General features: G+C 43.4%; 1 protein-coding gene across 1 annotated transcript in view; it reads left to right on the top strand.

Moving 5' to 3' along the window:
* Nucleotides 1–11048: 11048 nt before the first annotated feature.
* The window catches only part of LOC126101292 (uncharacterized), a 135399-nt gene continuing 130355 nt past the window's right edge, over nucleotides 11049–16092 (top strand). Inside the window, exon 1 of the mRNA XM_049911972.1 lies at nucleotides 11049–11396. Within this exon, the coding sequence (XP_049767929.1) occupies nucleotides 11049–11396 (348 nt within the window). The remainder of the gene's footprint in view (nucleotides 11397–16092) is intronic.

The following is a 16092-nucleotide window of genomic DNA, read 5'->3' on the forward strand; positions in this document are numbered from 1 at the left end:
GTGAGTTCACTATAATGCTCCTCAAGTCACTGTAGCACGGTTCTGGTGTCGAGACACGAACTATTATAATGCCGAAAGATGACATAGTCATCGGTCAAGACATCAAGCATGAAGGGGTGCAGATGGTTCGCAGTTGTCAGCGTCTCTTCGATTTCTACCACAGGTCCCGTGCAAGCACAGGAGAATGTCTTCCTCAGCATAATACTGCGCCCACCCGTCTGCACTGGTACTTCCAGACGCCGTTCACCCCGATGTCGGTGTTTGTGGGGGGAGACGACCATTGACCTAGTGTAGCACAAATTTGATTCACCCGAAGACCTGACACGTTTCCAGTGATCGACAGTTGAATCCCGACTGTCCCGTGCCCACTGTAGTCGTAACTGACGGTGTCCTTGGGTCACCATATGAACACGTGGGGGTGATCTGCTGCGGAGCTCCATGTTCAGCAATGTACGATGAACGGTGTGCACCGAAACACTTGAGCATGCACCAGCGCTGTGCTCGTTCGGGAGAGAGTACACAGATCACCATCCATCCTACTTTACAGAGCAAACAAGTCTCTGAACCCCGCGCTCTGTCCAGAGTCGTGGACGCCCAACCATTTGGCGCCTACTGGCAGTTTTGCTGTCCTTCCACCTCTTTCCCTAGATTCGACAGTAGCAAGCAAAACATTCGACCAGCTTCGCCGTTTTCGAGATACTCGTTTACATGTTCTGCGTAATGATAATCTACCCTTTATCGAAGTCGCTTGTCCCCGTGGATTTCCCCATTTGTAGCCCATGTTTTTGTCTGGGTGATCCCCCGTCCGTGTCTCCTGCGCTCACACACTTCGCGTACACACTTTTTTGTTACCACTTTGCATGCAACGCTACCACGCGGCTTCCAACGTCGCGGTGGACGGTGGGGTTGCCGTAACGTTTTGGCTTATCACTGTGTTACGAAATAAGATATGCAGTGTGGTCGTGGGAATAACAATATAATGTGACAGTCCTAACACGAATGTGAAAGGAAATGTGTTTCTGTTCTTTTGGACTTGCTGCTACATTTCATTTCCTCTGGTATTGTTCTTTAGTGAGTAAATTTGCGTTGCAAAGACTTGTGCTGACTTAATTTATATTTTATTAATAGTGTTTCACAAAATTGGTTTGCTTTATTTTAGTATGTTTTTAGTTCATTAGTGTGGATGGGATAGTTTTATACGATTTTTTTTCGTATTATGTGATTACTTTAACATAAGCGCCAGGGCCCTAACCGGTTCAGATAATAGCTTTACAGCGAACCACAATTACTTCTCTGCGCTAGAAATAGAATATAATGTGTGTCGCTTCACTGCAACAATTGAAATTTTCGACACACATGTAGTGGAAACAGCTCATGATATTTAAATTTTGAGGCAGTTTATTGTTAATTTAACGTGATGTTTCTTTTGTTACTTCAAGTTAATGCATTTTTCGATAGGAATTCCTAAATTAGATTGTCTCATACTTTACACACTCTCTTAGAGTTGTTTCGCTGTACGTTCTCAAACATGGACCAATAATTTGAGAAATGCAATGAACGTAAGTGACTTAAAGGAAATATAACAAGAAATATTGCAATAAGCTATCGAATCAGGGCATGAAGGCTGACAGCAGGTAAGACACAAGGCAATGTATCAATCGAATAGCTGAAAGATCAATTACGAAATACTTCTCGAAACTCATAAATAGAAAGCCAAACTAATAAAGGAAGAAGAAATACGAAAAAAAACGCTACTAAGCACTGTGTAAAATTTCAAACACAATGAACTACTGTGAACTCGGGAGACTACATGAATGGAGCTTCAGTCACAGCCTCTGTATTCTGAAAACAGTTCTGTACAAATCGTTTCAAATATTCCACAGATGTACAACGTTCTGTTTGAAAATTCCTCCTGAATTTACCTAAACCGACTCAAAGACTCGTGCCTCAGAAACCTCAAGAAAATAACTATATTTCGTTTTGGAAGGTATCTTATTCGCATTGACTGTAAAAATAATTTGATTTTAGTATTTCGTGGAGCTCGTTTAATGTATCTATATCCTTACAGTTCAAATTCTCAGATACCACGATGACATGTGTACTTGTCTGAGGATTTTTATTGTCTGACATTTGCTAAAGACAGGCCTTTGCAGTGTACCTCTTGATTCACTGGAATAGTGAAAATAAGTGATTTCTCCAGCCATGTTTTTCAAAAACTTTAGCCTGCTTGTGAATCCCAACCATTAAGAGTGATCAAACTATAATTCATCACCACCCGTCAAAAACGGAACCATCAAACAGTGCATGAGCGTAAGATACCTTCTTGAAGACAATGTTACGGGAATGGGAGTGGAAGTAGATGAGAATGAGATCAGAGATACGAAACTGTTAGAATAATTTGCCACGCCACTGAAAGCGTAGGTCGAAACAAAGCAAGTAGATTTGACGGCATTAAAGTTTTCACATACAAAATTTCGTCACTATATATTTTGGCAGAGCACAATAACGACATGAGTCAAAAACTGGCCATCATGAGACGTTATTTATCTTTTTTAATCAGATAATTTCAGAACATGAAACTTTCATTTACTAAAAAAGACGACAGCAAATATACAGTGAAGCAACAAAGAAAGTGGAATAGGCACGGGTATTGAAACACAGAGATATCTAAAGAGTCAGATTACGGCGCTGCGCGGTTACTGCTGCTACAGTGGCAGGTTATCAAGAATTAAGTGAGTCTGGAGTTGGTGTTATAGACGGCGCACGAGCGATGGGACTCAACATCTAGCTATGAAGTGGGGGATTTTCCGTGCGGCCATCTCACGAGTGTGCCAGGAATATCAGAAATCCGGTGAAACACAGACACCGCGGAAAAAGATCCTGCAAGAACGGGAATTTGGAAATTTGTGGTATGTTTTATGGGACCAAACTGCTGAGGTCATCGGTCCCTAGCCTTACACACTACTTGAACTAACTCAAACTAATTTACGCTAAGGACAACACACACACACACACACACACACACACACACACACACACACTCACACATACACACCAATGCCCAAAGGAGAACTCGAATCTCCAACGGGGGGTCGGGGGGGGGGGGGGGAGGGGAGCCGCACGAACCGTGGCAAGGCGCCTAAGACCGTACGGCTATCTCGCGAGGCACCAAAACGGGACCAACGACGACTGAAGACAATCGTTAACCGCGAAAAAAGTGCAACACTCCCTTACATTGCTGCAGATTTCAATACTGGCCATTAAAAAGTGCCAGCCTGCAAACCATTCAACGAAACATCATCGATATGGGCTTTCTGAGTCGAAGGCCCACTCGTGTACCCTTGACAGCACGACACAAAGCTTTACGCCTCATCTGGGCCCGTCAACACCGACACTGGACTGTTGATGACTGGAAACATGTAGCCTGGTCGGACGAATGTCGTTTAAAATTATATCTAGTGGATGAACGTGTACGGGTATGGAGACAACCGCATGAATCCATCGACCCTGCCAGCAGAGGACTGTTCTACATGGCGGTGGCTCTGTAATGGTGCGGGACGTGTGGAACTGGAGAAATACTGGAACCCTGATACATCTAGATACGACTCTCACAGACGACACGTACGCAAGCTTCCTGTCTGATCATCACCAGCCTTCATCCATGTCTACTACTGTGCATTCCGACGGACTTGGGAAATTCCGGCAAGTCTATCCCACCACGTCCAGAATTGCTACGGAGTGGTTCCAGGAACACTCTTCTGAGTTTAAACACTTCAAAAATGGTTCAAATGGCTCTGAGCACTATGGGACTTAACACGTAAGGTCACCAGTCTCCTAGACTTAGAACTACTTTAAACCTAACTAACCTAAGAACATCACATACATCCGTGTCCAAGGCAGAATTCGAACCTACGACCGTAGCAGCAGCGCCTAGAACCACTCGACCACAACGACCTGCTTAAACACTTCAGGTAGCCACCATACTCAACAGGCAAGAACATTATTGATTATGTGTGGGGTGCTTTGCAACATGGTGTTCAGAAGACATCTCCAACCTTTTTGACTCTCACGAATTCGTGGACAGCCCTGCAGGATTGTTGGTGTCAGTTTCCTCCAGCACTACTTCAGACATTACTCGAGGTCGTGTTTCGGCACTTCTGCGTACTCGTGGAAGCCCTACGCGATATTAGGCAGATGTACCAGTTTCTTTGGCTCTTTATGGTAAGATCCAAAGAAAATCCAAAGTAAAACACACGGGACGGATTTCACACCCTTTGTCTGTCAAATCTGGGGTAAAACAGCAAGGTGGGCTTTGTCCATTTCTGTTCAACTGCGTGCGTGTGGGAGTAATTTCCAAATTGTCGCTAGTATGTTTATATCCTTAAAATTAACTGTATAGTCTGATTAACCTGTTGGAACTTCTACAAATTAAAGGTCAAAGCACGTGAATTTGTAGATTTGGTTATAAAGATAGGATATTACTGGCAATAAAACAGCACAAAATACATTCAGAAAATATAATTAATTTAAAGAACTAAAGAAAATGTAACTGGAAAGGAAGACAATTAAATTTTATGTAAACCAATTGATAAAAAGACATAATCTCTCTCAGAATAGGAGAAATACATCTCCAACTAATCCCTTACAAATTACAAAAGGGCTATGTGACTCAAAAACACTAATTTAGAACGGGGAAGAAGGTATCGAAAATACTGAAAACAGAAAACACAGAAATAATTGAAATATACTCGGACCAATATGTATAGACTTTTATTTCAGGCTAGGAAGCAACCAATAAATCAAACAGTACAGAGACAAACCCAGATTGAAATTTTATGAATAAAAGAGTAAAGCAAAAGCAAAGACCATAAAAATGATCGGGTAAATTTAAAAAAGGAAAACTGTCCAAAATTGGCAGCTATCCATAAGAGGTAAATTTTTCGGTGTAAGGTTCAACAGTGATTAATTGTTGACATGCAGAAAAAAGCGAAAGAGTCTGATAAACTTGGTCTGAAGCAAGGAAAGACGCTCACAACAAAAGAATGAAAGAAATATGAGCACAAACAAAGTCCAACGCGTACAAGAACTTTTATCGATAGCTAATGATCTCACTGGTATAAGAAAATAATAAGAGTATATTTCATAAATGTTTTTACATTGCCGTTTTAATTCTGGCATTTAGTTGTTAAGTGTAGAACTTCATGATTCTTTTGTTTATGCAGGTCCATTATTAGATGCAATTTGTCCAACCTATAGCGATTGGCCCAGCGCTCCCACATTAAAATAAAATGATAAATGCATCTGAATAATAAGTCTGTGTTGAAACAGCTAGCACTGTCTTGCTCTCTCTCCTAAATTCTAGTAGCAGGCATAAGTGTTGCTTCATTCGCCACTTTCAGTGTGCACTGAAGATGCTTCAACCGGTTTCCCTAGCCGGCAATAAACATGTTGCGACGGGTGCAGGCGGCTTGTAGTCCACAGCAGGTGTGCTGAACCACATGTACTGTGGCAACAGCATGTAATTCTGAATACTGAAAGTTCCTCCCCCCCTCCCTCTGTCTCTCTCCCTCCCTCCCTCCCCCCTCCCTCCCTCTTTCTCTTTCTCTCTCTATCTCTCTTTAATATGCCCCAAATGACTGGCTACACACCTGAGTACTGTAATCGTTGACAGTACTGCTCCCTTCATTTAGTACTCACTCTATGTAATATTCTCACTTTCTGTGGGAAATAAATTGCTATCTCTGTACCTTCCTTGCTGTGTGTGATTTATGTGACTCTTAGTGACCTGGTATCAACTACAGTGTGACGTTGAACCAGCCTATGGCAGATGACTGCTATGTTGGTAAAGTTTCGTCACTATCCATAGGAGATTGCGGAGTTTCACAGAAGAGCAGTTATGAGTAATTTATTTGGTACTGGGGTTTACGTTTCCACGAACGATCAGTCAGACTAATTCTACACCTAAATCCACATACACACTCCGTGGGCCATCTTACGGTACGTCGAACCACTTCTGGTCATTTGCTGTCCTGTTTCAAATGGTTCTGAGCACTGTGGGACTTAACATCTATGGTCATCAGTCCCCTAGAACTTAGAACTACTTAAATCTAACTAAGAACATCACACAACACCCAGTCATCACGAGGTAGAGAAGATCCCTGACCCCGCCGGGAATCGAACCCGGGAACCCGGGCGTGGGAAGCGAGCTGTCCTGTTTCATTCGCAAATATACCGAGAGAAAAGCAATTATCCCTACACCTCCTACGAGCTCTAATTGTCTTGTCTCTTCTTCGTGGTCCTTACGCTACATGTACGTTGGCGGTAGTAGAAGCCTTCTTCAGTCAGCTACAAATACCGATTCTCTAAAGTTTCTGAATAGTTTATTGTTGACACGGTCAGTCAGGGGGTATCAGAAATATGTGATAACCGAAGAGACCGTCACAATCCAAGATCACTAAAAAGGCGTTTTATTGGCTTACCGGTTTCGACGCAGCTGTGCTTTCATAAGCATAAGATTCGATGATGACAGCATAGCACTGTCGAAACTGGTCATACAATAAAATGCCTTTTAAGTGCTCTTGGATTGTGTAGTTTTCTTCCGTTATCATTTCTCAATACTGTTACTCGAGAAGAATATCACCTTGCTTCCAGAAATTTCCATTTGAGCTCCCGAAGCATTATCGTAGTACTTGCATTTTGTCCAAACCTAAAGGTAACAAATCTGCCTGCCGCTGAATTGCTTCGATGTCTTCCTTTAATCTGACCCCCTACGGATCCCAAACGCTCCATCAGTTCTGAATAACAGATAGCGCTGGTGCTCTATGTGCGGTCTCCTTTACATGCGAACTACACTTTCCTAAAATTCTCCCAATGAACGGGGGTCGCCCATTCGCGTCCCCTACTACGACCCTTATCCTCGTATGCTCGTTCCATTTCTTATCGCATTGCAGTGTTACGCCTTGATATTTAATTGGCGTTATTGTGTGAAGCAGCACACCGCTAATGCTGTACCTGAACATTACGGGTTTGGGTTTTCTACTCATCCGCAGTAACTTACATTTTTTAACATTTGGAGCTACCTGCAATTCATCACACCAACTAGCAATTCCGTCTAAGTGATCTTGTATCCTCCTACAGTCACTCAACTACGACGCCTCCCCGTACACCATAGCATCATCAGAAATAATCAGATCATTTGTGTATAAAAATTGTAGGTGTAGAATTCTGACTAATAAAGTGTTTAGCAATATTCTTGCAATTGATGTGACTAAATATTAATGTAAAGCTGTTGGGAAACTAAGGCTAATTGTAACGAAGACAAATGCGCCAATAAGAATAGAATTTATAGAAAATACGGAGAGATTGACTGATTTGCTGTCCAGTAGACTAAAATATTGTGAGATATTTTCTGTATACCATCTGGTGTAAATTTTTCACCAGGGATGATAGTTCACAGGTAGTAAGGAATACGTTCAACGTCAGCGAAATGGAACGGAAGAGTGATCAGTGTAAATATCTATCCAAGTCGTCAGTTCTCCGCCACTTCAGTCTGTATCACCAATATTCTCGCATTCTCTACTTATATTTGTACCAATTGTTGACTCCCACTTCCAAAGGCTCCTTTAGGAGTTATTGTTATAGAAATAACTTGAAAATATATCCAGCACTTAGGCTCCGATGCCACTTTTAAGCACGCTTCTTTTTAGTAGCGTGGCTAAGTCTGGAACTTAGAAACTCACGTGCATTCATAACTGGGAACACCAAAGGGCACCTAAAATATGAAATAAATAAATTTCAATGTGATATTGTACTACAGCATCTAGGGAGAGGTAGCATAGCGCTATAAGATGTGGAGGACAACAGTAGAACCAGCAGACTAAGACAAAAATATCAAAACAGATTGCAGAAGCTGTAGAATGTTTTGTAGTGATGAAAAGATTAGCACAAGATACGGAAAGATGATGGACAACATTCGACTGTCGAAATACTGAATAATGTAAATTAAAAAAAAGTATTCCGATCTGATCTCCTGGTGCGGAATGAAATAAGGAACGGGGTCCGGGTGACAGGAACGTACACCTACTGTAGCGTCATCAATAAGGTACACCACAGCACATGTCGAACTATGCAGTGACGTAACACTTTATGGTGACATATTTATGCCTGAGGTAGTCCCGTCATACGAATAAGTTAAAATAATTTCAACCAGCCAATTTCCGACTAACGATTCTGAAAGGCTTTCCCTGGTCGTAATCCTAATACCAGAACTATAAGGCCTCTAGCAGAAATTCACAGTTTGGATACCAAATCGATGTCTGCAGTTGACCAAGATCTAAAACTTGGCGTCCTCATAACTTTTGCACGCTACAAAAAGTGCGTAAAATGGTTCTAAAAGACTTGAGATTCACTCCAACAAGGTATTGTGCACATAGTGGTTCACGCACACTAAAGACTTGTGGCAAGAAACAGAACTGTCTCAACCGCCACATTTCCTTATAATTCTTTCCACTTCGTGTCAAAGTTTTCAAGAACTGGGAATTGATTTTAACGCAATGGATGGAAATTGGAATCCTTCTCAAATTGATCCCATTAGGAACTATTTGTCCCCGCCCCGTTCGCTGTGTTCAGTTTGAGAGGATCGGGCTCCACGATCAGCTAATGTCTGAAAAATTGGGTATGGAATGAAATTTTTAAAATTAAGTAAGTATCTTAGTCTCTTTTCTCTACGTATGATTTAATAGCTGACATATACACTCGCATGACAGCGTAAGTCTTTATCAGTACCGAGTAACTATTACGTCTCAAGTAATTTACCTGTCCCTCTCTGCACAGGTTACAAAGCAAATACAAACTTCGTATTTTGCTGGTCATATTAAGAGACCTTCATCAAGCGTATACGACTATTTTGACCGGGTTTTATTGATAGAGAACCGATTCCCGAATATGCTTTACTGGGAATCTTGTATCATTCTTTACATCACAGTTTTGTCATATCCGAATTGTGTCTTCCTTTACGCGTGTCTACATTTATGTCGATCATCGTCACTGGCTTTGACCAACAACAAACCTGACATCTTCGTCACAACTTTCATTCAACTTAAAATGGTGTTCTAACGTTAAAAAATGTTTCGGTTTGTCAGTTGGATAGGGTAATCGGGCTAGTTATTTTACTGACCTTAAGTGTTGAATAAGACTTTGTAATGCACATACCATCTTTGGTTGTCGTACTTAATGGGCCATGCGATCGTTTTATCCCTCCTGAATAGTCTGAAAATTGTTCATATGACTGAACTCAAAAAATGGTTCAAATGGCTCTGAGCACTATGGGACTTAACATCTGAGGTCATCAGTCCCCTATAACTTAGAACTACTTAAACCTACCTAACCTAAGGACATCACATACATCCATGCCCGAGGCAGGATTCGAACCTGAGGTCGTAGCACTCGCACGGTTCCGGACTGAAGCGCCTAGAACCGCTTAGCCACCGCGGCTGGCAACTGAACTGAGAGCGAGATCTCAGCAGTATTTCTGCTGCAGAGAACGAAGTGAGACACGAGAGTAGTACACTGTAGGGTCGGGGTCCAAATCGCAGTCTGACCATCAAGTTTACCGCGGTTCCCTTTAATGGATTCAGGTAAATGTCGTGATGGTTTCTTCGGAGCCGTTTCGCTTTGCAATCATTACGGCTAGATGTTGTTCGTCGAGGAGAAGGACGAGTGGATTAAATAACGTCCCGTCGACAATGAGTTCATTAGAGACGGAGCAGAAGCTCGGATCAGGTAAGGATAGGGAAGGAAATCGGCCGTGCCCTTTCAAAGGAACCATTTGCCTGAAGCGATTTAGGGAAATCACGGAAAACCTGAATGTGGATGGTCGGACGCATGTTTGAACCGTCGTCCTCCCGAAAGCAAGTCCAGTGTGCTAACCACTGCGCCACCTCGGTCGGTAGGTGTTATTCGTACTGGTGCTGGTGGACGCATAGCACTTGCAATACCTTAGCTAGAACTTTAAGATTTTGTGAGTAATTTGGTTACTTCGTTTTTATCAATAAATAATGAGTTTTAAAATCAGGTCATTCTCTTTGAAACGATCCATATTTCTTTACTTGTACCGGGTGATCGAAAAGTCAGTATAAATTTGAAAACTTAATAAACCACGGAATACTGTAGACTGTAGACAGAGAGAGGTAAAAATTGACACACATGCTTCGATTGACATGGGGTATTATCAGATAAAAAAAAAAAAAAAACACTCCATGTTGCTAGACGCGTGACAGATCTCTTGCGCGCGTCGTTTGGCGATGATCGTGTGCTCAGCAGCCACTTTCCTCATGCTTGACTTCCCAGGTCCCCAGTCCGTATGATTATTGGCTTTGGGGTTACCTGAAGTCGCAATTGTATCGTGATCGACCGACATCTCTAGGGACGCTGAAAGACAACATCCGACGCCAGTCCCTCACCATAGCTCCGGACATGCTTTACAGTGCTGTTCACAACATTATTCCTCGACTACAGCTATTGTTGAGCAATGATGGTGGACATGTTGAGCATTTCCTGTAAAGAATATCATCTTTGCTTTGTCTTACTTTGTTATGCTAATTATTGCTGTTCATCGGACATTTTTTGAACGTTTGTATTTTTTTGGTTCTAAGAAGACCCCATATCATTCCAAGCATGTGTGTCAATTTGTACGTCTCTACCTACATTATTCCGTGATTTATTCAGTTTTCAAATTTATACTGACTTTTTGATCACCTGGTATATAAAACAGTTTTAGAGTGTGCACACACATCGAGGAGAATGTGAATTTTAGCGTAGAAGCTGCAACAGAGTGATTATCCTTATCGAAGACATATTGTTGTTACGCGCTAGTCTGCTGCGAGGTATACAGTGTGATCTACTTGCTCTCAAGGCAAGAGGTGCAACGAAAGCAGTGTGAAGTGGGTCAGGTAAGCTACTGCCGTGCGCATCACGCGGTCTCATTCCGAGCGGACATTCCTGACACAATCCAGGTTACGTGCACACGTCGAAGACGCAACTAGGCGACAATGACTGCTGATCGGCTGTGCCAACAGCGCGCCGCCCGAGGTGTGAAAAGTGACATCTGGGAAGAGCCCGCCTGGGGGCGGCACGGCGGGGGCGGCGCTGTCGCAACGGCGCCACCGGCCAGCCGGGAAATGTCAGCCGGGATGGGACGCGGCGGGCTGGCGGGCTGGCGGGCTGGCCTTTGGCGGCGCTCCCTCACACTTATGCAAATGCTGGCGACCGGCGCGTGTCGTCAGCGTCGCCTGCGCCCGTCCGCTGCACCTCCACTCCCTTCATCTCGTGTCGCGTCTGCACTCTCAGACTCTCCACGCTACTCCCCGGCCTACCCTCACTGCCTCGGTAAAAAGTGGGTAATGCGAGGCCACATGTCTTCGAGCCATCCCACACAAGATGATACGCGTTTCATTAAACTACGTTTGTACTCGTTCCCTTGCAACTGCACAACTAAACAAGCAGAAGACGTATCCACAAACAACTTGTCGCCAGTTACAGTACGTCAATGGGACCTGTTGCTGCGACATAATACAATTCACCCAATCTGCAATAAATCAGACATCGGAACATCCCCTAATGAGATAGAACGACAGAGTTTAGCCTTCCGGTCCATATTTCACAAGAGCTAGATTCGTTCAAGAGTATGCTGATACAACAGCGCCATACTTATCAGGCCTGTATAATTGATCACTCGACAAAGTATCCTACCTGAAGACTGGAAAATTGAACATGTTACACCAATAAGAAGGAAGGAAAAATAAGTAACATGCTGAATTACAGAACCATATCACTTAGTAGCGCCCTTAGATTGTTTGCAGATAATGCTACCATTTATCAAAAGTCAACAGAATATCGCCGGCCGGGATGGCTGAGCGGTTCTAGGCGCTACAGTCTGGATCCGTGCGACCGCAACGGTCGCGGGTTCGAATCCTGCCTCGGGCATGGATGTGTGTGATGTTCTTAGGTTAGTTAGGTTTAAGTAGTTCTAAGTTCTAGTACACTGATGACCTAAGAAGTTAAGTCCCACAGTGCTCAGAGCCATTTGAACCAACAGAGTATCAAAGCCAATTGAAAAATTATTTAGACGTAAAATCGGTATTTTGCGAAAAGTGGCAACTGACTGAATAATGAGCGGTGTGATGCCATCCACAATAGTTATAAAAGAAATTTGTTACATTTCAGTCATATTATCTAATGACTGCTAATGCAACTGAATACCTAGAGACTACTATTGCGAAAATCTCAAATTTGAACGATCACATGGCTAATGTTGTGGGGAAGGCGAACCAAACACTGCGTTATACTGGCAGAACAATGACTACATGCAACAGTTCCATTAAAAAGACTGCCTGCACTACACCTGTCCATCCTCTGCTAGAATACAGGTGCGCGTTATGGGAATAAAAAAGAATTACCGGAAGTTTTGAATGGAATGAACAGTCTAATGAGTACAGAATATGGATTAAGAGTATACCACAGAAGGACAAAAGTAATTAGATGTACCAGAAATAAGATTAGGTAGAAACTGAAACCAAATTTTGTGATCACGAAGTAGACAAAGGTAAAGAATTATGCAAACTATGGAACTTCCTGGCCGATTAAAACTGAGACGAGGTACTGCCGGAAGTAATGCTGTGAGGACGGGTAGTGAGTCGTGCTTGGGTAGCTCAGATGGTAGAGCACTTGCCCGCGAAAGGCAAAGGTCCAGAGTTCGAGTCTCGGTCCGGCACACAGTTTTAATCTTCCAGGAAGTTTCATATCAGCGCACACTCCGCTGCAGAGAGAAAATCTCAATCTGGAAATATGCAAACTATGTTAAAGGATTATGTAAACTTGGAAGCAACATTACTGTGAACGGGCGAAGCAAGGAGAACGTAAGAAGCAGACCAGTGCAGACGAAGAGAGCATTCTTGGCCAAGAGAAGTCTACTAGTATCAAACATAGGCCTTATTTCGGAGAGGAAATTTCTGAGAATGTACGTTTGGAGCACAGCATTGTATGGTAGTGAAGCATGGACAATAACAGATTCGGAACACAAGACAATCAAAGCCTTAGGCATATGCTGCTACAGAAGAATGTTGGCAATTAGGTCCACTGATAAAATAAAGAATGAAGAAGTTCTATGTCATAACGTGTATTAGGACATCGCCGAATAATCTCCATGGTACTAAAGGGAGCTGTAGAGGGCAAAAACTGGAGCGGAAGACAGAGAATTGAATACATTCAACAAATAACTGAAGACGTAGGGTGCAAGTACGACTTTGAGATGAAGAGGTTAGCGCAGAACAGGAATGTGTGGCGGGCCGCATCAAACCAGTCAGAAGCCTAAAGATTCCAGAAAACGGGATTCTTGCCAGACAGGATTAACGGAGGTTATCGAGAATGTCCAAATATGATGGTGATGATGTCGGTTTGTGGGGTGCTCAACATCGTGGTCATCAGCGCCCGTACAAGTTCCACATTTTTCCACCTCAATACTACCAGAATGATGATGAGATGATGAGAACAACACAAACACCCAGTCACACGGCAGAGAAAATCCCAGACCCGGCCGGGAATCGAACCCGGGTCCCCGGTACCCAGAGGCATCAACGCTAATCGCTAGACCACGAGTCGTGGAAAATCCAAATAAGGACAGATTGTTTGTACTATAGCGAAATAGGGGAATGAGTGCAACGGATATGATAGGCGAATCGGGGTGGCAAAGCAAAGAAATTTTTCCTGGCTGCAAGATCTTTTCACAAAATTTCAGTCTCGTTTATTCTCCGCACGTGACAATATCTTGTTAATGTCCACCTACATAGAAATATCCATCGAAAAAAAAAGAGACCAGAGTTCGTACTGAAGAATTTAAATGATCTTTTTTCCCACGTGCGGTAGGACAATTGAAAAGTAGAAAAATATTATGAAGGTGGTAGCATGAACATCTCGCCACGCACTTACGTGTGAATGGCAGAGTAATCAGGTAGATGTGAATATAGATGAAACATTGTGATCACGGCTCACGGTGAGGTTGAATGCTGTCTGGCGAGTTGCGGGAGCACGAAGCGGTAAGGGAAATATATTAACTGCTTGAGGATTCACTTTATTGACTATAAGAGCCGCATTATGGGGATATCTACTTCGACAAAACGAGTGTCTCGGAATCGGCAAAGCTGTTCTGCTGTTGACGTGCTACGTCGTGAGCATCTCTTGAAAATCTCTGAGGGACAGTGAAACGTGACCAGGTGTTAGATGTCTACGGCTAGTCACAGAACGTTGCCCAATCTGCCATAACAAAAGAACTGCAAGTAGTTTTAAAAAGCATGAGAAACATGAAATATTGTGAACCCGACGGTATTTATATGGAACTTATAAAATGCTCTGGTCCCTTTCGTGATTGTAGATTATTACATTTATTTAATGAATGTTGGCACTGGAGTAAAATTCAGAAACTCATGGAAAAATATCAAAGAAACAACTATGAAACTTGTAGAGGAGTCATGTTGCTAACATCGTCGGTCTATAAAACATTTCCTGAAATAATTAATCAACGTATAAGAATCGTAACAGAAACTTCCGTGTTAGAAGAATAGACAGGATTTCGGAAATGTTGTTTCCGCATTGACAATATTAGTTATGCATGCCCAGGTGAAATGGAGAAGTTCACTCTAGCACGCAATGTATAATTCCAGTGGTTCATTTACCGGGAGATGGTGTGGTGGCACTTCCAGTTGCACAAGCGGAGTTACAGGATTGTCAGCATCGTCCTCATTTCTGGAGAGATGTTTCCACAGACCGTTCCACAGGTCGTACCTCCCGATCAACACAAAGACCTGTTGTCCAATCTCTTCTCCGGGAAGAGGATTATACACTACTGACCATTAAAATTGCTACACCACGAAGATGACTTGCTACAGAAGCGAAATTTAACCGACAGGAAGAAGATGTTGTGATATGCAAATGATTAGCTTTTCAGAGCATTCACTCAAGGTTGGTGCCGCTAGCGACACCTACAACGTGCTTACACGAGGAAAGCTTCCAACCGATTTCTCATACACAAACAAACTGACCGGCGTTGCCTCGTGAAACGTTGTTGTGATGCCTCTTGTAAGGAGGAGAAATGCGTACCATCACGTTTCCGACTTTAGTACTTGTCGGATTACAGCCTATCGCGATTGCGGTTTATCGCATAGCAACATTGCTGCTCGCGTTGGTCGAGATCCAGTGACTGTCAGCAGAAAATGGAATCGGTGGGTTGAGGAGAGTAATACGGAACGCCGTGCTGGATCTCAACGGCCTCGTATCACTGGCAGTCGAGATGACAGGCATCTTATCCGCATGGCTGTAACGGGTCGTGCAGCCACGTCTCGATCCCTGAGTCAACAGATGGGGACGTTTGCAAGACAACAACCATCTGCAAGAACAGTTCGACGACGTTTGCAGCAGCTGGACTATCAGCTCAGAGACCATGGCTGCGGTTAACCTTGACGCTGCATCACAGACAGGAGTACCTGGGACGGTGTACTCAACGACGAACCTAGGTGCTCGAATGGCAAAACATCATTTTTTCGGATGAATCCAGCTTCTGTTTACAGCAACATGATGGTCTCATCCGTGTTTGACGACATCGCGGTGAACGCATATTGGAAGCGTGTATTCGTCGTCGCCATACTGGCATATCACCTGGCGTGACGGTATGGTGTGTCATTGGTGACACGTCTCGGTCACCTCTTGTTCGCATTGACGGCACTTTGAATAGTGGACGTTACAATTCAGATGTGTTACGACCCGTGGCTCTATCCTTCATTCGATCCCTGCGGAACCCTACATTTCAGCAGGATAATGCACGACCGCATGTTGCAGGTCCTGTGCGGGTCTTTCTGGATACAGAAAATGTTCGACTGGTGCGCTGGCCAGCACATTCTCCTGATCTCTCACCAACTGAAAACGTCTGGTCAATGGTGGCCGAGCAACTGGCTCGTCACAATAGGAACTGTGGTATCATGTTGAAGCTGCATGGGCAGCTGTACCTGTACACGCCATCCACGCTCTGTTTTACACAATGCCCAG

The sequence above is a fragment of the Schistocerca cancellata genome, chromosome 9 (assembly GCF_023864275.1).
Source record: "Schistocerca cancellata isolate TAMUIC-IGC-003103 chromosome 9, iqSchCanc2.1, whole genome shotgun sequence".
Lineage (NCBI taxonomy): Eukaryota > Metazoa > Arthropoda > Insecta > Orthoptera > Acrididae > Schistocerca > Schistocerca cancellata.